At 34.2% G+C, this 26,782-nt stretch overlaps 1 protein-coding gene across 2 annotated transcripts in view; it reads right to left on the bottom strand.

Moving 5' to 3' along the window:
• LOC143226612 (visual system homeobox 2-like) overlaps nt 1-26,782 on the bottom strand; it is a 97,552-nt gene that overhangs the window by 67,502 nt on the left and 3,268 nt on the right. Inside the window, exon 2 of one of the 2 annotated variants that reach the window (XM_076457812.1) lies at nt 11,093-11,155. The exons of the other annotated variant lie outside the window; for it this stretch is intronic. Coding sequence (XP_076313927.1) covers nt 11,093-11,155 — 63 coding nt within the window. The remainder of the gene's footprint in view (nt 1-11,092; nt 11,156-26,782) is intronic. 2 annotated transcript variants of the gene reach the window in all.

Raw genomic sequence — 26,782 nt, 5'->3', positions numbered from 1 at the left:
TATTATACTTTTATTAGCCAAACGTTTCGTTCATTTCTCCCGTGAAAATCCACGGTAACATCCACAGTCGACTACAAGGCAGTTTTATATACGACATTGTACAGTTCACAAACAAAGTTATTCCGAAAAATGTATTTCGAGACAGCTGGTATGGGTATTAAAACATTTATTAAAATAAAATGAGAACAACGTTTCGACCTTCTTAGGTCATCTTCAGGGTAACAGAGAGAGAGTTTGCAACTGTAAATCTGAAGATGACCAAAGAGGGTCAAAACGTTGTTCTCTGCTCTATATTTAGTAAAAGTTTTAATACCCGTACCAGCTGTTTAGAAATACATTTTTACTTCAAGTGGGTTTCTCGTCGTCACGAAGCCGTTACCAGATAAAGAATAAAACGCTTCTTGCGGAGTGTGTTACGCGGGATGAACCTGATCAAACCACTTTGAATAACAAACAAGTTGAATGTAGTAAACGCGAGATGTAACGCACCTTACGTGAGATATTTTGAAAAACCAAATTTAAATTATAAAGGAAATAATTATGTTATATATTAGAAATATAAATATTCTGTACAACATTAATGAAACAGCTTTTAATAAGAAGAATTATAAGTACAATATAATTGCTAAAAGACTTCCCAGAAGGGACTGGTTCCATGTATTAAAGCCTCGTTGTTTGAATAATGTCTCTATGGACAGAAATTACTAGTAATGGAAGAAACATCTGAACAAGGTGTGTGTTTTTAATCGATCAACACTCACTCACAAGACACATTGTAACATCCATAGAATAAGACGTGAGATACGTATTAGCGTGTTGTTGAAATATTACAGTTTATTACAGTGATATCACACATTTTTAAACAGTAGTGCATAAATGTGTCACGTTGTGTGTATTTTGATTCTGATCTCTTATCATATGAAGTCGGAATATATGGTCAGTAGAATAAGGTGCAAGAAATGCCACATTTTGAAATACACCATGATATATAGTTATGATATAATTACACTATGACATATACACTACGATATAAATACATTTTGATATCTGCACTATGACATATGGAGTTGCCCATATAAATGTTTGTTTTGTTTGTTTTTTTTAATTTCGCACAAAGCTACTCGAGGGCTATCTGTGCTAGCCGTCCTTAATTTAGTAGTGTAAGACTAGAGGAAAGGCAGCTAGTCATCACCACCCACCGCCAACTCTTGGGCTACTCTTTTACCAACAAATAGTGGGATTGACCGTCACATTATAACGCCCCCACGGATGAAAAGGCGAGCATGTTTGGCGCGACGGCGATGCGAACCCTCGACCCTCAGATTACGAGTCGCACGCCTTGCTTGGCCATGCTGGGCCACGGAACGATATAGATGAACTGAGAATTTATTTGATGGAAGACCCTATGGATACAAAGTAAGGGTTAAACAAATCAACATGAAACACAGTTGGAAGGAAGTCCCTACTGATATAACTTGAGAGTAATGGAAAAAAAAACGACCTGAAAACAAACAAATAATTAATTAATTCCAAACTGAGAAATTGAAGAATACAAGAATATCATTTGATTAGAATGACGAATGTAAAAGTGAATTTAGAATTATATAATGAAATGGAGAAAAAATACGTCGACAGATAGATATGATTTGATAAAAAGACGAAAACAATCCATTGAACCTGCGAATCTGGTAGGTGCTTCTGTGTTGTCATAGCAACACTAGTCAAATTTTAATTTTAACGTGTTTTCACATGTAGCTCACTGATTTAGCTCATCGTATTATAATTTGTAGATTATTACATTTACTGATCTGTTGGTGAAGTCTCAGGTGTATTACTTTTTGTCGACTGCATTTAGTTACCATATTACCATCTGTCAGTTTTCTGTTGTTCTCGGAATTATGGTTTTACTTATCAAAATACGGGGATAATGATGACGTCATCTGTATACGAGTTGACAGCAACATGTTATCCACGACATCCGGATAAGATTGATGTCATAGCCTCATCTCTGTCTATTGACAAAGATGACTATATAAATATATACATATATATGTGGGTACTGACGGGTTGAATATTGGGACCTAAACATGAGTTCCAATCTGATCAATTACATTTCATAACCTTTCTTTCATATGTCACGGGTTCGAATTCCTGTAACACCAAATATACTCGCCCTTTCAGACGTGGTGACGTTATAATGTTTCGGTCAATCCAACTTTTCGTTGGCAAAAGGGTAGCCCAAGAGTTGGCGGGGGTTGGTGATGATGACTAGCTGCCTTCCCTTTAGTGTTTCACTGCTAAATTAGGGACGGCTAGCGCAAATAGGCTTTGTGTAGCTTTGCGCGAAATGCAAAACAAACCAAGCCAAACTCTTTCATATATAACTCATTAACGACACCGACACCTAGCAGTGAAAAGCAACTATTTCTGTTTCTTAGTGAATTTCTTTCCTCCGTTGACTGAGCGATACGTCTGAAGGTTTATAACACTATCAACCCATGGTGAATGCAGCATAAATAGCCAGCCTATTGTGTAGCTTTGTACTTAGCTAGAAACAAACTATTATAATTATTTAACCTCTGGAAGTAGGCCTGACGACATACTTCCTCCATATATTAAGAAGTAGGCCTGGCGACATACTTCCTCCATATATTAAGCAGTAGGCCTGGCGACATACTTCCTTTATATATTAAGAAGTAGGCCTGGCGACATATTTCCTCCATATATAAAGAAGTAAGCCTGACGACATACTTCCTCCATATATTAAGCTAGCCAGAGTAACTCAGTGAGAAAGAACGCTGTGTTTGAGTGTATAAGTCAATAGTTATTTCTTGTTTCCGTATGTCAGTGGGCTAGTAAAAAATGACCACATATCGCTAAGTTGCTGTTTAAGAAACCCGGTGACCGTTAACGACGTTAGTCTCAGGTTTTACAAAACTAAGCCTAGACGGTTCGATCCTTCATTTTCGAACTAATCATGTTTGTCGAAACTCACGTGACAAGTAGAACGGAACAACAATACGTCCACTTACAAATATTAGAAATATTCCACAACTCATTATTTAGTTTGTTTCTTTTGTTGTTTTTTAAGCATAATAAACGTCAAACTTCCAGATATTTAGTCTTAGCTTAATTCCCATCCATGACTTTAAGAGGTATAGTTTTAGTCAAACCAGACAATAAGCAAACTGACTAAAGGCGGAGATAGTAATAACATAACGCTTAGAGTGAGACGACAATTGTCTTTGTAAACAGCTTATTATATTGACGAAAACCATTACCGTGAGAAAGTATATATACTTATTACTGCTAATGGGCACATTATTATACGATAACTTAGAAAGTATTAGGAGTTTAGGAAACCATACGTGATTCAAGGAGACAGTCATGACCGCCAAGTCACGAACAGTATCAGAATTGGTGAATAATTACGTAAGTCATACCTCGTACAACACTCAACACTTTGTGGACATGAGTTTGAAATGGTGACGTCTCTTCCTGAAGATGCTATAATAATAACAACAGTAATTACTACTCGAGTTCTCCATCACTTGTCTATCGACTTCAACCGTAAAAAGTTAAATGAAAGAGTTCTGATGAAAACTAACGATTACCAGCACGCGCTTGCTGTTAGCCCGCTCATATTAAAGTGAAATTGTCTCCTTAACAACGTAACAGTTATTACTGGTTTTTTTTTCCATAACTATTGTGTCTAATCGTGAAATGACGTTGAGTGAGTGATTTCACGTACGCCTCATAACAACTGTTTGTTTGTTTGTTGAATTTTGCGCAAAGCTACACAATGACTATCTACACACTAGCTGTCCCTAATTTACCAGTGTAAGACTAGAGGGAAGGCAGTCAGTTAACACCACCCAGCGCTAACTCTTGGGCTACTCTTTTACCAACGAGGAATGGGATTGACCGTAACATTATAACGCCCCCACGGCTGAAAGGGCGGACATGTTTTGTGTGACGATTATTCGAGCTCGCTACCCGCAAATTGCGGCTCTATTGCCCTAACCACCAGTCGTCGCTTCATAGCGAATACAATATTCTGTATAGACCACAAAACATATCAATAAAAGCGATTTTCAACACTTGCAACCAGTGAAGCCGGACTTAGTAGGCTTGACATGGCTTTAACCTTGTTGTACTGGACTGTTGATGTAAGGGGCCAAGGTTCACGTTCCATTAGAACAAGGACATGCTCCGTGGTTGAAGGCCTTGCATGCGTTATAAGAGTGACTCTGAAACCTCTTTTCGATCAAAATAGCGAAAGGGTTAGCAGTAGCTACCCCTCCCTCTAGAAATTCAAGTAACTATAGTATAGTTCTGCACAAATGTCCAAAACAAACAACTCTAGTAGAACGCTTGGAAAACTGAATATTTTATCAACCAAGATCGGTGAGATGTTCAGAAATGGAACGACATTTAATAATATTATTTCTAAAAGTATTTATTTCAATTAAAATATATTTCCATGCGCCGTAAATATTCATTACTTCGATAACTGCCTCTGTACTGATGTACTGACATATTCCGCCTGTGGTGGTTACTTCCCTAACTAGATGTATCATTTATAACCGATCCAAGCACAACACCTCCTATCAGAATACGTACCAGTTGTACGGCGTTTATTTATAACCGATCCGAGTAAAACACCTTCTATCAGAATATGCACCAGTTGTGCTTCGTTCATTTATAATTGCTTAATATTAAATAACCTCTATCAAAAACAGTACGTTCATTAATAACTGATCAAAATATAGTTATATCCACGTTCCTTTGTAATTGAATGATAAATTAAGATGTATTGGGAGAACTACAAAAGTACGACGTTCAGTCACAACTGGTACCATCAATGTAAATTCTATTCACAACAGAACAACCTAAAGTAACATCTTTTAAAAGTGCCAGCGTAGTATGTTCATTCATAACTTACCCACGAGTAACCATTATGAATAGAGCACGCTCACTCATAAATGATCCAGATATAGTATTACACAAATGAATTACTTGTATATCCGAGTGATAAAATGCATCTACAAAGAAGCCACGACGGGATGAAAGCGTGACAAGATACGTTTAGCAACGATTACGAGTTGAAAAAGCGCGAAATATTTGGTTTTAACAACATATACTGTCATCCTACGAGTTAGCGAAAAGTGTGATTTTTAATACATAGGTATTTATATGTATAACTCTTCTGTATATGGAAGGCAATGTAAACAAAATGTATCAACCGAGTTAAACAGATTCAAAGAAACCAGAGACAGTTTTCTAACGAAAGATAAGACCGAAACGGCATTTATATGACAGGCTTGCTAGAAAAATAGAAGCGTTTATTTTCTCGTTAGTTTGTCACAGTTGTGTCGTAAAACGAAAACAGTCGCTATTAACAAAGATTTGTATCAATCTCCCTACCCTTGAGTGACCGCTCGAAGCGAAGTCTCGAGTGACGGAACCTCTGAGCATCGAAACGCAACCTCAGCTGCTGTAAAGTTCACTTTGCGATGTTCGTTCTTTGCTTGCTATTTTTTCCTTCATTAAAGCAAATCGCCAGTCGTAGAACAGAATATTTTAAAATTCCACATGTCCCAAGCGAAAATATTTTTGCTTCCATTCGGCTTAGCGAAGTCTAACACAATTGGGGGGGGGATACCCCACGCCTTCTCTCGTCATTGCCTGATCGTGTTTCAGTTCCGATTTTAAGATGCGCTTATATGATTAGACGATTCGCGGAAGGAAGCGAGGCTTCATTTCTTCTGATCAAAGAGGCTAAAAATGTAAGTGAAAATAAATTGACGAAATTGTTTGTTTCGTCCAAATATTGTAAGAAATAAAAGAGTTGTTGTACAATAGGTCACGCCAACAAAACATGATAATGTAAGTAACAACTTTCTGAGTAGCATTTAATCATGAAGGCCTTTAACTTGTTTTTACTTAACTCGTTGTTTCAACCTTCTGAGTAGCATTTAATCATGAAGGCCTTTAATTTGTTTTTACTCAAATCGTTGTTTCAACATTTTTGCAGTAGAAACACAAAGAATTTTTTGTCACAATAAAAAACAGTCCCGACTAGATACTGGTAAATCTGCGGACTTACAACGTTAATATACTTTCGATTCACTGCAGTAGAAATAGCAGGTAGTCTCATGTTACTCTACAAAAACAAAGAAAAGTCGCAGGTGGTTTATGTAGTTCATCCTTTAATAATTTGTTTATATTTATTAATGTTTAAGCAGATGTCGCTATCGAGCTCGTAATGTTTCAAAACAGGACATCGTAGTGTTATACAACACGTTCCTGTTACTTAGTAGAACTGAGCCACATATCGTTATGTTATACAACACGTTCCTGTAACTTAGTAGAACTGAGCCACATATTCTTATGTTATACAACACGTTCCTGTTACTTAGTAGAACTGAGTCACATATCGTTATGTTATACAACACGTTCCTGTAACTTAGTAGAACTGAGTCACATATCGTTATGTTATACAACACGTTCCTGTTACTTAGTAGAACTGAGCCACATATCCTTATGTTATACAACACGTTCCTGTTACTTAGTAGAACTGAGCCACATATCGTTATGTTATACAACACGTTCCTGTAACTTAGTAGAACTGAGCCACATATTCTTATGTTATACAACACGTTCCTGTTACTTAGTAGAACTGAGTCATATATCCTTATGTTATACAACACGTTCCTGTTACTTTGTAGAACTGAGTCACATATCGTTATGTTATACAACACGTTCCTGTAACTTAGTAGAACTGAGTCACATATCGTTATGTTATACAACACGTTCCTGTTACTTAGTAGAACTGAGCCACATATCCTTATGTTATACAACACGTTCCTGTTACTTAGTAGAACTGAGCCACATATCCTTATGTTATACAACACGTTCCTGTTACTTAGTAGAACTGAGCCACATATCGTTATGTTATACAACACGTTCCTGTAACTTAGTAGAACTGAACCACATATCGTTATGTTATACAACACGTTCCTGTAACTTAGTAGAACTGAGCCACATATCGTTATGTTATACAGCACGTTCCTGTAACTTAGTAGAACTGAGTCACATATCGTTATGTTATACAGCACGTTCCTGTAACTTAGTAGAACTGAGCCACATATCATTATGTTATACAGCACGTTCCTGTAACTTAGTAGAACTGAGTCACATATCATTATGTTATACGGCACGTTCCTGTAACTTAGTAGAACTGAGCCACATATCATTATGTTATACAGCACGTTCCTGTAACTTAGTAGAACTGAGTCACATATCGTTATGTTATACAGCACGTTCCTGTAACTCAGTAGAACTGAGCCACATATCCTTATGCTATACAACACGTTCCTGTAACTTAGTAGAACTGAGTCACATATCGTTATGTTATACAACACGTTCCTGTAACTTAGTAGAACTGAGTCACATATCGTTATGTTATACAGCACGTTCCTGTAACTTAGTAGAACTGATCCACATATCATTATGTTATACAACACGTTCCTGTAACTTAGTAGAACTGAGTCACATATCATTATGTTATACAACACGTTTCTGTAACTTAGTAGAACTGAGCCACATATCATTATGTTATACAACACGTTCTTTCACCTGAATGACACTAATCAGCACATACATCTGTTTATGATATGCAAACTTATTTCACCTGACAGAAAAATTAATATAGTTTATGTAGAAATATCCAACATTTAGAAAGCACGAGGCAAGTTATGTTTTTGTTTGTTTTATACGTTATTCTTTTCTTGGGCAATAAACCCTAATGTCACACCTAATAATGATGTCACACCTATTTCTGTTGTTCTGATGTGTATGTTATTAATCTTCTATGTGTATGTTATTAAGTTTTCCGGCTCACAAGATCTTATGTTTACCAAAGCATCATTATACAAAATAGTCCGGTAAGTTCAACTTGTTTATCTGGCTGTAGAATAGTCCGGTAAGTTCAAGTTGTTTATCTGGCTGTAGAAAAGTCTGGTAAGTTCAAGTTGTTTATCTGGCTGTAGAATAGTCTGGTAAGTTCAAGTTGTTTATCTGGCTGTAGAATAGTCTGCTAAGTTCAACTTACTAATCTGCCTGTAGAACGGTCCGATAAATTCAGTTTATTTATCTGGCTGTAGAATAGTCCGGTAAGTTCAACTTATTTATTTAACTGTAGAATAGCTCAGTAAGTTCAATTTCTTTATCTGGCTGTAAAATAGTCCGCTAAGTTCAACTTACTGTAGAACAGTCCGGTAAGTTCAATTTATTTATCTGGCTGTAGATAAAATGACATTAAAATATAACGACATAGCGTTCCTCCGAAACTGATAAAACAGCGAGAATGTATGTAGTCGACTTTCATCTCTTGTTCCAGTAGAGAACCCGCAGTGCGTGTGGGTTTATCATGGTTCAATGGTTCAATGGTTTTAGAAGATTATACATTGCTGCTTAATATCTGGTTTAGTCACAGTTCAGTGGCTAGGCCTAACATTATCTTTAGATCTTTATTATAAGATCCCAGAAACGTGACTTTGCAGTTTTTGCTGCAGAGTCGTTTGGAGGAAAAAAAGAAAAACACAAAAATCTCTTACTCAGCAGCCTGGTAGTCATCAAATTTCTAGATTTCAGGGAATTATGTTTAGATAAACATGTGTAACGAACAGAGCGAAGTCTTCACTGCGACGTTCATCAAGAGAAACTTACATATTTTAATATTTGGGGGATTTCTAGAAAGTTTCCGAAGAATTTCAAATAGAAAAAAAATTATTAAAACTGGCTCTCTACACGTAACTTAAGCTAATTCTTCCGACAAACTCTTGTGATCTCCAAACTGGAAATCATTTGCATATATATTCATAAATTCCTTTCCACGTTTTTCGTACTGACCATGCACGTTTCTATTAACGTCTGAGCTGTTAAGGTAGAGAGACACGTAGCTACAAATAGTTAACCCATGTAATCAACTCGAAACCAGAGAAAGCGAAACCACGAACGATGTCTCCCCCTTTTGACGGAAAAAAAACAACCCCGAAAAACCCAGAAGATGAGAGAACAATGTGCACGCTTGAGTTAGAAATTAAACATAACTTGAACTTAATTCTATAAACACCAAATATATATAAACAACTAAAGTTATTCACGTACGTTAACGAATTCGCTTGCTTTACTACCAACATTTTAGTGATGAAATGGAAAATTAATGAACTACAACCAACACATTAATCACATATTAGTGGAAATACAAAATGTAGCTTTCGAAAATGTTTAACCTTGAATCATGGTAAGTGTCTTTGAGGGCGTCTTCACAATATATTGTATTTACACCTTTAATTAGTATTGGTTTGTTTGTAGTAAAACACAAAGCTTCTGTCGTATCGAGATAGACGTAATTGTACCTTCTGTTATATTGATATAGATATAATAGTACCTTCCGTTGTATCGACACAGAGGTAATTGTACCTTCTGTTATATCGATACAGATATAATAGTAACTTCTGTTATATCGATACAGATATAATAGTACCTTCTGTTGTATCGATATAGCTATAATAGTACATTTTATTGTACATATATAGATATAATAGTATAAAATATAATTTTTACAGCTATCTTTATCTCTGTGTCCGTAGATTTGACGCCAGGTGGAAACGTCATTTTTCATTAAATAGAAATATACGAAAATTTGGCTAGTGTTTAATCTATTATTTCGTTTTCTATGTAATGCTAGTCCTAGAAACAATATCCACAATATTTTTATTGTAAGTCAACCGTCAGAGGTTTGTTCAGAATTTCGTATTTCACACCTATTCTAAACCTACTCTAATACGTTCGTTACTACACGACAACAATTAAAACATATCTGAGTTAACCCTCATGGTATTCTAATAACAATGTTTTTCTTTTAAAATGTTTCACACATCAGGTGATTATTATATAGTTTGTAATATTATTGTATTACACTTCGCTATGCCAATAACATAAGGACTACAACGTCTTGTAGAGTTTAAACCGCCCCCTACCGTGTAAGACTGACAGAACATCGACGTGCTGAGAAATTGTTTTTACGGTTGGGAGAAAAACTTTATGTAAGCAACTATAAACTGGGTACTAAATGAACTGGGTAAATATTAGTTCCTCAACTATAGATTAGGTGCTGGTTAAATTAGAAAGGTAGTAAAACATTAAGTATAAAGTAGGCTCTGGTTTAATTAGGTGAATACGAGATATTGTTTTTAAACTCGGTGCTGGTTCAAGTGAAAGCTCGAATAATATAAATAATAATATAATAATATAAATAATAATAATATAAATGGGAAGTGTACTTCCCATTTTTCTGATAACCACTGGTTTTATTTTTATGTACTAAAACTTTGAGTCAGTTTTAATTTGTTGGAAGTAAACCGTACAAAAGTGGACAGCTGGAACCAGAAGGGAGCTAACAACATCGCACACCTTCATCACGCAAAACCAAAACAAAACGAAAATATATCCGTATGTCCACAGTTATCAACTGGCACGAATCATTTCTGGCAGGACAATTTCTGCCAAGTTTCGTGGAAATGTTTGTCTGGGTTGTAGAGCAAAAAGAAAAAGTGGAATATCGGTGACCATGTTAACATATAGGGATGTTTTTTTTTAGATTTTCCTGACTTTCCTGTGACCTTGACATTTGACCTTGACCTCCCCTAAAATAGTCCAGATATATAATTAGTTTTGCTTAAATCCACTCAGCCGTTTAAGAGAAGTATTACTAAGAATCCCACACACAAACATAAGTCCGAAACCAAAGTAATCATCGCCTCACCGGAGCACAAGAACTCACTACATTCTCTTATACAATCTAGTTTCAGAGTTTTACCTGTTTCACTGCGCTTAATTTACCAAAAATTGTTTCAAAATAATTATAGTTTGTTTTTTGTTAATTCGAAAGTCGGTATATATTTTTGTGTTGCTTTTGTTATGTTTGTATTAATATTTATTTGTTGTCAGTTATCGGTCCTATACATTTACCACTGATCACAAGATTCGACACCTGGAAGAAACAGAACACTGAGATACTTACCGACCTGAAGCTCTTCTACTTCATGACACGAGGGGTCGCAACGGTCGTACTTCCAAAGGGTGTCTACAATGAAAGTACAGATGAAGGATCGCAGGAAGGCAACAAAAGTAACAAAAAACACACTTAGCAACTAAATTCAAAGAAGCAAATAAAACTTTAATTTTCTCAAGTTTGTTGTTCAAGAAAGTGCGATTAAAAAATAAAAGTTAATGAAAACGAAACGTAAAAGAATATTTAAAGTGGGAACTTAATCCATTAAAGTTTTATCTGATGAAATAGCAGTGAACGTTTAATTTCCTGTTACTGTAACCTTGGAAAGTAATTATAACAAATAATCACAGGTTTGAGCCTTGTCTAGTCCCATTGTTCAATTCCTCAAAAAAAAGAAAAAAAGAAAGAAAAAGGAAATCAGAGCAAAGTAGAATATGGAAATACGCCCCTTCTAAGACTTGGATAAAATTATCTCATCGGTGTCGAGGGTGATTCTAAATTAACTATTTGTAACTCAACTGACTCAAACTTTTGTAGCTCAAACGATGAATTCATTATTATGTTTAATAAGTAGCTCTAAAACACATCGTTATCATCTTTTTGTACTACAATTCGGAAGGTCTAAGGTTCGAGCCGCGATATACCACTGAAAACGTTCCGTCCGTTTAGCTTTAACGTAGGGGCAGTACAACGATGGCAGTCAACCCTGCTAGTCGGGTAGAAGTAGCTATATAATACGCGGCAAGTACTGATGACTGTTTAACCTTTACCCTGGTCAGCAGCTCTAAATAAGAAATGACAATGTTTGGACGTTGCTGCTTTCTGAACTGGCCATTAATATCACATGTATTAAACTAATTAGGCCTAAATTACCACATTTCAGTCTTCATAACGACCTGTTGGCTTTTCCTAGTGAAGTGTTTAGTTGTAACATGGAGAAACAGGGTGCAATTGAACTGTAACATGGAGAAACAGGGTGCAATTAAACTGTAACATGGAGAAACAGGGTGCAATTAAACTCTTGATTCACACATGCATCCCACTCACCCATCAACGATTCAGCTCGACAATAAGAGATTATAACACTAACAATCCCCAGCACAGACAACCAACTACGTTTGACAACAAACAACTAAATTTTACTGCACTGATTTCTGTGATTTGTTGGGTTTTTTTAACGTGTTTCTTCAGTAACTCTTTGTTTAAGTGTTTTGTTTTGTTTTTCTGGGCAAGGGTTCAGTAAACAATATAATGTTGCCAAAAAAAAAAACTTCTTTAAACAACGGGTTACTGAAAACAAATTAAAAACAAACTATTTAAGTAATTTTTTACAACCTCTCAGGGGTCACGGTTTCGAATTCCTGTCGCACCAAACGTGCTCGCCCTTTCAGCAGCGGGGGCGTTATAACGTTACGGTCAATCCCACTATTCGTTGGTAAAAGAATAGTCCGAGAGTTGGCAGTGGACGTTGGTGATTAGCTGCCTTCTCTCTAGTCTTACACTGCTAAATTAGGGACGGCTAGCGCAGATAGCCCTCGTGTAGCTTTGCGCGAAATTCAAAAACGAACAAACCTCTCAGGATTGAAACAACATGTTAGTCATTTTACTTCTGTGATTAATCCTGAATTAAATAAACTGAGCTTTTCAAATAGTCGGCACGACTGTTAAATAAATTACGATTCTTATTACGTATTACTAAAATTGAAGCTACGAAGCTGTGCAGACATTAGAAATATGATATATCACCCAAGCAGTGATGACGAAAACAACAACAACAGTTTGTTATTAAACACTATGCGCATCTGTTATCGTCTTCTCTAGTCTGTTGGGTTTATAAAGAAGGTTGCTTCAACATAGGGTTAGGTTATTTCCAATACTAAACTGTATACACAATATAAAGAACAGCGTGTCCGTGGCGTGGGGACATGAACTAGAACCCTGTCGATGAGCTAGCACGTGACTATTTTTTAAGCGCGTGATTTAATTTTGAAATCTAATAACTTTGTAATAGCTTTAGTGTACAGAAAGAATGGCCATTGATTTGCATTCAAAATGACGCACATTTCGACCCACTTTAACACGGGGTGATTGAGATTGGGAACTGGTTGAGCTACGGAAATGTGTTTCATCTCGAACCACACACACAAACAGTTATTACACAGTTCGTTTCATAACGTTAACGTGTGAATTATAGAACACAATTTGTTTATTTTAGAACATGATTCTAACATGTATGTGGAACGTTGTTTGTATAATACAGTATGTTATCCTAACATAACCAGTGCATATGGAACATTGTATATTACAGAATGTTACCTCAACGTAGACGGTGTATCTAGACATTGTTTGTATGGTCAAGTGGTTAAGACATTCAACTCCTAATCTGAGGGCCGTGGGTTCGAATCCTAGTCGTACCAAACATGCTCGCCCTTTCAGCGGTGGGAGCGTGATAATGTGACGGTCAATCCCACTATTCGTTGGTGAAAGAGTTGCCCGAGAGTTGGCAGTAGCTGCCTTCCCTCTAGTTTCACACTGCTAAATTAGGGACGGCTAGCGCAGAATATTACAGAACTAGCTGTGGGTACCCGTGTATGAAAGTTATGTAAATTCGTAATTAATGGAAGGTTATCTTAGGATATGAAAATTTGCTTCCTTTATGTGTGATTACAAAAAACGCCCATTAAAAACTGCCAAACACAAAATGTGAAAAAACGAGCTTGTACGTATTTTCCCATGGACCTAACAAGCCTTCTTGACAAATTTGGGGAAGATCCTTAACAAGGAGTAGGGTGATAGTAAGAATGTGAAATTGTCCGTAGAAACCGCAAAATTTTGTTTTGAAACCCCACATTGACCTAAAGAACTCCTATACCAATTTGGGTGAAAATCCACCTACACCCTTCAAGGTAATTAGATTGGCAGACAACTGATAACCAACAGTATTATGTTTATATATATATATATATACATATGATACTAACAAAATTCATGTAGATGGAATAATTATATGTATATTATAAGACATGAAAATAATATAACGCCTGCAGATGGAATATAGTTTGTTCGTTATGACATGATCCTAATATAATACGTGAAGATGGAATATAGTTTGTATATTATAAGACAATATTCTAACATAATACGTGTGGCTGGAACACTGATTGTATAATTATACTTAAACCAGACGTAATGTCTGATTTATTTTAAATGAAGCTTATTATGGTGTCTTTGTGAAAAAGTTTAAAACAACAGTGTGACATGGATCATTTTAATTTATACGTGATGTCCTAAAACGACAGTAGATGTCGCCACAAAAATATTTGTTATCCCTACCGGTATAGCAATACTATTGTGTTTGTCTTTCTTGAAACTCGAAAGTTTTCCTAAATTACACGAATTAAATAAACAGATACTATAGTTATGAAACCTAAGATTCCAACAAAAGATATTAGAAAATTAGAAGAAATCGTTTAATTAATGACATACTTCCATCACCAATGACTTCCTGTCCTGTACGTCATTTCCTCTCAAGTATCTAAGTGTTTAGACAAAAATGGTTAACGTAATGGTAAATCGTTTCCGGTAACAAACACACCTTTTAATTATTACCTTTGCCACCGAAAGTGACGAGTACAAAGTTTGGACCTTTGTTTATGTTTGTTTGTTTGTTAGCAAGATTTCTCTAGAACAACTGAATGGATTTGGGCGAAGGTTGGTACACATTTAGAATATTACCCAACTTAGAAATTATTACTTTTTTGCAGAGTCAAGGTCAAAACCTAAAGCCACGAAGATCAAACAATCTGTTGACATTCGAACCGATTTTTCAAACTATTTTTACTCCATAACTCAGTCAAAAATGATTTGATTTTGATGAAATTTGGTGGACACATGCAAAATATTATTCCTTACTGTCCTGCCGGATATGATCAGTATCCGTTGAACACGACGTATAGGGCAACACTTACCTATGTTTTGAGGCCGGAATTTGATCAATGCTGCGTGACGGAGATGTGCGCTCACATGAGTGCCACTCTAGTTAACATTACAAAATGGCACAAGGTAATCGTATTGCTATAGAACTTCTCTTAATATAAAAAGTATTGTAAATTTGGACAGCGGATGAATATAACAAACTGATGGTCGAAACTCACTTGTCGGTCAGACAATAGTAACGTAAGAGTTGTCCGTTGGTGCTGTTGGATAGCTGTCTTCTATCAGTTTAACATTAAAGACAGTTATGGACAGAAATTCCTGAGGCAAAAGCTCTAAATTGTGCAAATATTAAGATGATACGAGAAAGTCCTCTAAATGTATTGATTTACCTTATTCATGAGCACCGTTAGATTGATTATTAATTACAGATATAAATTATCTCTAACATCTACTTGCATAGGGTCCTTGCAAGTGTACTGTGTCAGGATTGAATAAACAGTAATATAGAGTAACAAATATATTTTATTTGTTGGTTTTCGAAGTTTATATGTCAAGCTGAGATGTAATCTAAGAAACACATAATTCTTGTCCACCTCCACCTGTGGGACAGCACTAGGTCTACAGACGTATAACACTAAAATCAGGGTTTCGATCCCCCGGTGGACAGAGCAGATAGCTCCGAAGTGGCTTTACATTGAGGAAACAAACACACACACTCGCATGACTTTTCTGTTTCATTCATGGTATACCATATTTTAATGACTCCATGACAGCGCAACTGACTTACAAAGTTAAACAAAGTGCATAGTTAAAAATCCCTTAAGTGACGTCATTTTAGAGTCTCCTGACTGACAGACAACACACTAATGTATAGAGGTACAAGTGATTAAAACAGATGGCCCCTCCAGGCACTCTCTGACCCTCTTTCGGGAAAATAATCTACTATTAAGAAGAATAATTCTAAACGTACGTTTGTACACAGTTTTATTGTCTCTGCAAGGGCTCACTGGTAAGCTATGAGGCTGATGATGCAAGGTTTGTTTTGGAATTTCGCACAAAGCTACTCGAGGGCTATCTGTGCTAGCCGTCCCTAATTTAGCAGTGTAAGACTAGAGGGAAGGCAGCTAGTCATCACCACCCACCGCCAACTCTTGGGCTACTCTTTTACCAACGAATAGTGGGATTGACCGTCACATTATACGCCCCCACGGCTGGGAGGGCGAGCATGTTTAGCGCGACGCGGGCGCGAACCCGCGACCCTCGGATTACGAGTCGCACGCCTTACGCGCTTGGCCATGCCAGGCCCAAATGATGCAAGAATACGAAATTATATTTTCGAAATCACGTATACATATTGACAGCTGTATAATTTTGTACTAGAATTAACTAGGTTTTTCTAACCAGTTCAATTAAATGTTCTGTTTCCCTTGTAAAAACAAAATAACTCCACCTTTCTTAATATTTCACGTTCAAGAAACTTCATGAAATACTGGTGGGGAAAATAAATCACACCAGGTGGTTAACTTTTGTGATTATGTAACACATTTAAGTAAACAACAATGGCACGTGGCAATCCATCATTATTCCTCAATATACTCTTACAGCTGCTATACAAACTCATTACATAGCACATTACAAAGAAAGACATAAAAAAAAAACACAAATAAGATATGTATTTGTAAATAATTAATTGAATGTTATATTAGCACATTAAAAGTGCTTCTCTTAAATGTATTTATTAAAAAACACACATTAAAAACGGCAAAACATAGAATGTGTAACCACAAGATTTTTGTATCTCTACATTTGCCTAACAAGGATTCATAATACATTAGGTGAAGATCAGTCTATTAACAGGGGAAGAAGTAATTACATGACATACAAGAGACAGTACTATTATATTTCTATAGGTTTACAGTATACGTAGTGACATACAAGAGACAGTACTATTATATTTCTATAGGTTTACAGTATACGTAGTGACATACAAGAGACAGTACTATTATATTAATATAGGTTTACAGTATAAGTAGTAACATACAACAGACAATACTATTATATGTATATAGATTTAAAGTATAAGTAGTGACACACAACAAAAAATGCTGTTATATTTCTATTGGTTTACAGATAAGTAGTGACGTACAACAGACAATACTATACATTTATATAGATTTACAGTATAAGTAGTGACACACAACAAACAGTAGTATTATATTTATATAGCTTTATAGTATAAGTAGTTACATACAGCAGACAGTACTATTACATTTATATAGATTTACAGTAAAAGTAGTGACTCACAACAGACAATACTATTATATAGATTTACAGTATAAGTAGAGACATACAACAGACAATACTATTATATAGATTTACAGTATAAGTAGAGACATACAACAGACAATACTATTATATAGATTTACAGTGTAAGTAGAGACATACAACAGACAATACTATTATATAGATTTACAGTATAAGTAGAGACATACAACAGACAATACTATTATATAGATTTACAGTATAAGTAGAGACATACAACAGACAATACTATTATATAGATTTACAGTATAAGTTGAGATATACAACAGACAATACTATTATATAGATTTACAGTATAAGTAGAGACATACAACAGACAATACTATTATATAGATTTACAGTGTAAGTAGAGACATACAACAGACAATACTATTATATAGATTTACAGTGTAAGTAGAGACATACAACAGACAATACTATTATATAGATTTACAGTGTAAGTAGAGACATACAACAGACAATACTATTATATATATTTACAGTATAAGTAGAGACATACAACAGACAATACTATTATATAGATTTACAGTATAAGTAGAGACATACAACAGACAATACTATTATATAGATTTACAGTATAAGTAGAGACATACAACAGACAATACTATTATATAGATTTACAGTATAAGTAGAGACATACAACAGACAATACTATTATATAGATTTACAGTATAAGTAGGGACATACAACAGACAATACTATTATATAGATTTACAGTATAAGTAGGGACATACAACAGACAATACTATTATATAGATTTACAGTATAAGTAGAGACATACAACAGACAATACTATTATATAGATTTACAGTATAAGTAGAGACATACAACAGACAATACTATTATATAGATTTACAGTATAAGTAGAGACATACAACAGACAATACTATTATATAGATTTACAGTGTAAGTAGAGACATACAACAGGCAATACTATTATATAGATTTACAGTGTAAGTAGAGACATACAACAGACAATACTATTATATAGATTTACAGTGTAAGTAGAGACATACAACAGACAATACTATTATATAGATTTACAGTATAAGTAGAGACATACAACAGACAATACTATTATATAGATTTACAGTATAAGTAGAGACATACAACAGACAATACTATTATATAGATTTACAGTATAAGTAGAGACATACAACAGACAATACTATTATATAGATTTACAGTATAAGTAGAGACATACAACAGACAATACTATTATATAGATTTACAGTATAAGTAGAGACATACAACAGACAATACTATTATATAGATTTACAGTATAAGTAGAGACATACAACAGACAATACTATTATATAGATTTACAGTATAAGTAGAGACATACAACAGACAATACTATTATATAGATTTACAGTGTAAGTAGAGACATACAACAGACAATACTATTATATAGATTTACAGTATAAGTAGTGACATACAACGGACAGTACTATATTTGAAACCCATATTTTCTTCTGTGTTAGTAACATGATGTATAGTATCAGAATTGTTCTGTTTGAAACAGGGTGTGTATGTACATGTATGTTGACCACTTGAGAGAGAGTTCGGAGCTGGAAAAGTCGTGATACTTTACAGCATTTCATATTAATCAAGATACTAAATATCATATGGTTACGAACACGTTCATTTAAGACAGTGTTTATCATCAGGTTGTTCATTTAAAACAGTATTTATCATCAGGTTACGAACACGTTCATTTAAAACAGTATTTATCGTCAGGTTACGAACACGTTCATTTAAAACAGTATTTATCATCAGGTTACAAACAAGTTTGATTAAGAGACTCTATATTATTAGATCATGGGTGTGTTTAAATAACACACTGTATCCTTTCAAGTTATGAACATGTTTAACTAAGACACTCTGTATTACCAATCTACGAAACATGGTTAATATTAGTTAAGATAGCGAACATGGTTAATATTAGTTAAGATAGCGAACATGGTTAATATTAGTTAAGATAGCGAACATGGTTAATATTAGTTAAGATAGCGAACATGGTTAATATTAGTTAAGATAGCGAAAATGGTTAACATTAGTTAAGATAGCGAACATGGTTAATATTAGTTAAGATAGCGAACATGGTTAACATTAGTTAAGATAGCGAACATGGTTAATATTAGTTAAGATAGCGAACATGGTTAATATTAGTTAAGATAGCGAACATGGTTAATATTAGTTAAGATAGCGAACATGAACAGATAATAAGTATCAGGTTTTTCGAAATTAACGGCGGATGTTAAATTTAAATTTGATAAGAAACAAAATCAACTTTATTAATCAAGATAGGAGTCCAGTGAATCTACACACTACAAATATAAACAAAATCAACTTTATTAATCAAGATAGGAGTCCAGTGAATCTACACACTTTTGTCAACAAGAAACAATATTATTTATACCACGATATTAAAACTATGAATGTTTGAAAAAGTGGTGGTCGGTGGGTAACAGATCTGATGAGTAAGTAGGATGTTTCATTGTCCAGTTTGTTGAACTTCTGGAGAGTCAACTGAACAATGTGTGGCAATGTTTCATTGTCCAGTTTGTTGAACTTCTGGAGAGTCAACTGAACAATACGCGGCAATGTTTCATTGTCCAGTTTGTTGAACTTCTGGAGAATCAACTGAACAATGTGTGGCAATGTTTTACTGTCCAGTTTGTTGAACTTTTACAGAGTCAACTGAACAATATGTGGAAATATTTCATTGTCCAGTTTTTTGAACTTCTGGAGAGTCAACTGAACAATGTGTGGCAATGTTTCATCGTCCAGTTTGTTGAACTTCCGGAGAGTCAACTGAACAATACGCGGCAATGTTTCATTGTCCAGTTTGTTGAACTTCTGGAGAATCAACTGAACAATATGTGGCAATGTTTTACTGTCCAGTTTGTTGAACTTTTACAGAGTCAACTGAACAATATGTGGAAATGTTTCATTGTCCAGTTTGTTGAACGTCTGGAGAGTCAACTGAACAATATGTGGAAATGTTTCATTGTCCAGTTTTTTGAACTTCTGGAAAGTCAACTAAACAATGTGGGGCAATGTTTCATTGTCCAGTTTGTTGAACTTCTGGAGAGTCAACTGAACAATGTGTGGCAATGTTTCATTGTCCAGTTTGTTGCACTTCTGGAGAGTCAACTGAACAATACGTGGCTGAACATTATCATAAAGTTAGGTTGGTGTTTTTCAATTTACTAATGCTGATATTTTTTAAAACAAATTTCTATGAATTTCATTCAATTCTTGACAGTAAACCTCTGCAGTGATATTCTGACCCTGGCAGAGCATGCTGTAATGGATAATACCAGCCACGGACCACCATACAGCAACCATAATCTTCTGTTGTTGTAACTTTGGCTTTAGGAAGTGTTTTGGAGCCTTGTCACAGTTGAGCCATTACACAGATCATGTTCTGTTGTTGTAAAGGATCCACTTTTCATCACAGGTGACAACTGGATCAAGAAATGGGTCATTTCTGTTGCACAAAATCAGAATAGAGCACAGTTAAAAATGACGATTATTGAGTTAGTGTGGAACCTACTTGTCAAGTGTTTTCACTTTTCCAATTTCCTCGAGATGGTCCAAAATTGTGAAAATGCCGACACCCTTTCCTTGTATTATTTCTCGAACAGTTTGGCGCGGGTTTCTTTCCACTAATGCTGTCAATTGGTCGTTTTTGACAGAAGAAGGACGTCCTCTGCCTTCCTTATCTTCAAGGCTCACATCTCCATTACAAAACGTTTGGAACCAATGCTGTACTGTACATTCAGAGGTGGTTCCTTCGCCACATGCTTGGTTAATATTGTTAGCTGTTTGTGATGTCTTATGATCAAGTAGGAATTCATGCAAAGAAATTATAGGCAACTTTTTTATCCATCATTAATTGTAAGGATCTGAAATTATTGTGAATAAACCTTTAGAAAAAGAATAAAAACGCTAATGAATAGAAGAAAGTCTTAGTTTTTCAATTGTATATAACATCAGAAGTCATAAAAGTACAGGTTTCTTATCCTTATAAATGTCTAATATTTTAATGTAAAACTCCACCATTATTTTTCGAACAACTTAATACCTTAAAAGGTACTGATGATTGTAAGGTTACAGATATGTTTCAAGTCAGTGACTGTCTATCTCTATGGTCTTGAACGGAACTATGTTATATTTCGAGTTTAAATCCATGTGCTCACTTTACTTGTTTTCAACAGTTATTTTTCTGAGAAGAAGTTATTTAATAAAGAATATCTGTCTGTAATTTGAAACTGATTAGGGTATAACTCTGATGTTATATCACGAACTCTTTATTCCAGACCTCAGTATTATGATAACTCTGATGTTATATCATGAACTCTTTATTCCAGTTCTCAGTATTATGATAACTCTAATGCTATATCATGAACTCTTTATTCCAGACCTCAGTATTATGATAACTCTGATGTTATATCATGAACTCTTTATTCCAGTTCTCAGTATTATGATAACTCTGATGTTATATCATGAACTCTTTATTCCAGTTCTTAGTATTATGATAACTCTGATGTTATATCATGAACTCTTTATTCCAGTTCTTAGTATTATGATAACTCTGATGTTATATCATGAACTCTTTATTCCAGTTCTCAGTATTATGATAACTCTGATGTTATATCATGAACTCTTTATTCCAGTTCTTAGTATTATGATAACTCTGATGTTATATCATGAACTCTTTATTCCAGTTCTTAGTATTATGATAACTCTGATGTTATATCATGAACTCTTTATTCCAGTTCTCAGTATTATGATAACTCTGATGTTATATTATGAACTCTTTATTCCAGTTCTCAGTATTATGATAACTCTAATGTTATATCATGAACTCTTTATTCCAGTTCTCAGTATTATGATAACTCTGATGTTATATCATGAACTCTTTATTCCAGATCTCAGTATTATGATAACTCTGATGTTATATCATGAACTCTTTATTCCAGTTCTTAGTATTATGATAACTCTGATGTTATATCATGAACTCTTTATTCCAGTTCTCAGTATTATGATAACTCTGATGTTATATCATGAACTCTTTATTCCAGTTCTCAGTATTATGATAACTCTGATGTTATATCATGAACTCTTTATTCCAGTTCTTAGTATTATGATAACTCTGATGTTATATCATGAACTCTTTATTCCAGTTCTCAGTATTATGATAACTCTGATGTTATATCATGAACTCTTTATTCCAGTTCTCAGTATTATGATAACTCTGATGTTATATCATGAACTCTTTATTCCAGTTCTTAGTATTATGATAACTCTGATGTTATATCATGAACTCTTTATTCCAGTTCTTAGTATTATGATAACTCTGATGTTATATCATGAACTCTTTATTCCAGTTCTCAGTATTATGATAACTCTGATGTTATATCATGAACTCTTTATTCCAGTTCTTAGTATTATGATAACTCTAATGTTATATCATGAACTCTTTATTCCAGTTCTCAGTATTATGATAACTCTGATGTTATATTATGAACTCTTTATTCCAGTTCTCAGTATTATGATAACTCTAATGTTATATCATGAACTCTTTATTCCAGTTCTCAGTATTATGATAACTCTGATGTTATATCATGAACTCTTTATTCCAGTTCTCAGTATTATGATAACTCTGATGTTATATCATGAACTCTTTATTCCAGTTCTCAGTATTATGATAACTCTGATGTTATATCATGAACTCTTTATTCCAGTTCTCAGTATTATGATAACTCTAATGTTATATTATGAACTCTTTATTCCAGTTCTCAGTATTATGATAACTCTAATGTTATATCATGAACTCTTTATTCCAGTTCTCAGTATTATGATAACTCTGATGTTATATCATGAACTCTTTATTCCAGTTCTCAGTATTATGATAACTCTGATGTTATATCATGAACTCTTTATTCCAGTTCTCAGTATTATGATAACTCTGATGTTATATCATGAACTCTTTATTCCAGTTCTTAGTATTATGATAACTCTGATGTTATATCATGAACTCTTTATTCCAGTTCTTAGTATTATGATAACTCTGATGTTATATCATGAACTCTTTATTCCAGTTCTTAGTATTATGATAACTCTGATGTTATATCATGAACTCTTTATTCCAGATCTCAGTATTATGATAACTCTGATGTTATATCATGAACTCTTTATTCCAGTTCTTAGTATTATGATAACTCTGATGTTATATCATGAACTCTTTATTCCAGTTCTCAGTATTATGATAACTCTGATGTTATATCATGAACTCTTTATTCCAGTTCTCAGTATTATGATAACTCTGATGTTATATCATGAACTCTTTATTCCAGTTCTTAGTATTATGATAACTCTGATGTTATATCATGAACTCTTTATTCCAGTTCTCAGTATTATGATAACTCTGATGTTATATCATGAACTCTTTATTCCAGTTCTTAGTATTATGATAACTCTGATGTTATATCATGAACTCTTTATTCCAGTTCTTAGTATTATGATAACTCTGATGTTATATCATGAACTCTTTATTCCAGTTCTCAGTATTATGATAACTCTGATGTTATATCATGAACTCTTTATTCCAGTTCTTAGTATTATGATAACTCTGATGTTATATCATGAACTCTTTATTCCAGTTCTTAGTATTATGATAACTCTGATGTTATATCATGAACTCTTTATTCCAGTTCTTAGTATTATGATAACTCTGATGTTATACCATGAACTCTTTATTCCAGTTCTCAGTATTATGATAACTCTGATGTTATATCATGAACTCTTTATTCCAGTTCTTAGTATTATGATAACTCTGATGTTATATCATGAACTCTTTATTCCAGCTCTTAGTATTATGATAACTCTGATGTTATATCATGAACTCTTTATTCCAGTTCTCAGTATTATGATAACTCTGATGTTATATCATGAACTCTTTATTCCAGTTCTTAGTATTATGATAACTCTGATGTTATATCATGAACTCTTTATTCCAGTTCTTAGTATTATGATAACTCTGATGTTATATCATGAACTCTTTATTCCAGTTCTCAGTATTATGATAACTCTGATGTTATTTCATGAACTCTTTATTCCAGTTCTCAGTATTATGATAACTCTAATGTTATATCATGAACTCTTTATTCCAGTTCTCAGTATTATGATAACTCTAATGTTATATCATGAAATCTTTATTCAAGTTATCAGTATTATATAATGTTGCCATATTTATATTATTGCTATTTCAGTAGTAATCAAACTGATACGTTGCTGGGTAAAGGTAAATAACAACGATTGGTATTTCTATATAACGCGATCGTTTTGTTGCCGGTTGACTCGACTGAGGCCAAGCGGAACCCAAACTGTGATACTCGGTGAGATTGAAACTTGCGTTCCCGGCGAGAGAGATGCTAGAAAACGAATGCGTGTTCTAACACTAAATAAACTGTCTAACTTGTGATAACGAAAACCCGACTTGAAGTAAAGATGTACTTCAGGACGGTTGATATGTGTAGTAAACCTTTTATTAGAATAAAGTAGAGAACAACCTTTTAACTTTTCTAAGTCATCTTCAGGTTAACGAAGAGAGAGTTTAACAAAATTATTTCCCATAAAAAGATGTAAGAAGCTGTTGTGATAAGAAGTTGGACCTGATACGTTAATACGTTATTTATCACACGTATTACCTGACAGTAATAAAATGTCATGGTCTACTTCAACACATGTGTTTATGTGGAGAAAACAACGGAATCTGATCTGGAGCGTGTTCTGCTATAATGTCTTATACACGAAAATGTTAATAGATTGTAACTCATGCTTTATGGAAGGTTTGGTCCCTCAAATTCGAAGGTTTACTTTCCTTGGAACTCCTACGATATCACTACGATAAGAGAAATAATTTATCTTATGATAGCTAGGCTGGGTTTCTGCAGGTGCTTGTTAGATTACATGAAGTACAAATTTGATCATAGTAAATGTTATGTAATCCAAAGACTAGTTAGACCACGCTAAGTAAAATTTTGTTTTTAAAAATTCATGTAATCCAGAGACTAGTTAGATCATGCTAAGTAACATTTTGTTTTTAAAAATTCATGTAATCCAGAGACTAGTTAGATCACATTAAGTAAAATTTTGTTTTTAAAAATTCATGTAAGCCAAAGACTAATTACATTACATGAAATACAACTTTGTTTTTAAAAATCCATGTGCTCTAGAGACTAGTTAAATTACATGAAGTGAAATTCGTTAAAATATAATCAGGTGATATTTAACTTTACATTATCAGACTTTTCAAATCTTACTTTTTTCTCTGTAGTTTCTAAGGAACTAATAAAAACCGAGCATAAACACTTATTTAACACTGACGAAACTACCGGGCTTCGCCTGGGTTATTAAGATCATATATAGTAGATGGCTATGTCACTCTGTATATTCGTAACCCATTTTAGCATAAAAGTATAGTCTATATACTTTTGTTGCTAAGCAACATGACATAAAATCCACTGTTGGAACGCATTGTTGCCACAACACACTGGCTTTTTTACATATTAAAAGTTGTTATATAAGGAACCACTTCTTTTCTTTGTGGTTGTTCGCTCTATTGTATGATAAGAAATTTGTGCACGCACATGTACGTTGATTAGATAAGTAATAATACCCAGGTACACATCCTCAGGATCCACTTAGTAAGGGTGCAAAATTCCAGGTTTCTATTTGTAATATAAGGAACCATTTCTTTTTAATGTGTTTTTTTTCTTAACTTGCATCACTAAAAAGATTGCGCACACGCATGTGCACATTTCATTTCTATCGCCGCTTTACTGAGAATTACAAATTGGTGAAGGTGTAATTTCACATTTTGGACACTTTATTTGAGTACATTTTCGTTAAAACCTCACTTACACCACTCACTAAAGCTATGTATGAGTCTATAGTTTGTTATACGTGTTATATCGTTACACCCGTACTCATGATATTAATATGAACAGTTGTAAAGTTACACCCGTATTCATTTTATTAACACGAACAGCTGTATCGTTACACCAGTATTCATGTTTTTCACACGAGCTGCTGTATAGTTACACCCGTATTCATGTTAATAACACAAAGTACTGTATCGTTACACCCGTATTCATGTTAATAACACGAACAGCTGTATCGTTACATCCGTATTCATGTTAATAACACGAACAGCTGTATCGTTACACCCGTATTCATGTTAATAACACGAACTGCTATATAGTTACACCCGTATTCATGTTAATAATACGAACTGCTGTATGCTTACACCCGTATTCATGCTAATAACACGAGCTGCTGTATACTTACACCCGTATTCATGCTAATAACACAAACTGCTGTATAGTTACACCCGTATTCATGCTAATAATACAAACTGCTCTATAG

The sequence above is a fragment of the Tachypleus tridentatus genome, chromosome 9, assembly GCF_004210375.1.
Source record: "Tachypleus tridentatus isolate NWPU-2018 chromosome 9, ASM421037v1, whole genome shotgun sequence".
In the NCBI taxonomy this organism is placed as follows: Eukaryota; Metazoa; Arthropoda; class Merostomata; order Xiphosura; family Limulidae; genus Tachypleus; species Tachypleus tridentatus.
Note: the sequence above shows the minus strand (reverse complement) of the source record. Positions and strands in the feature narration are given on the sequence as shown.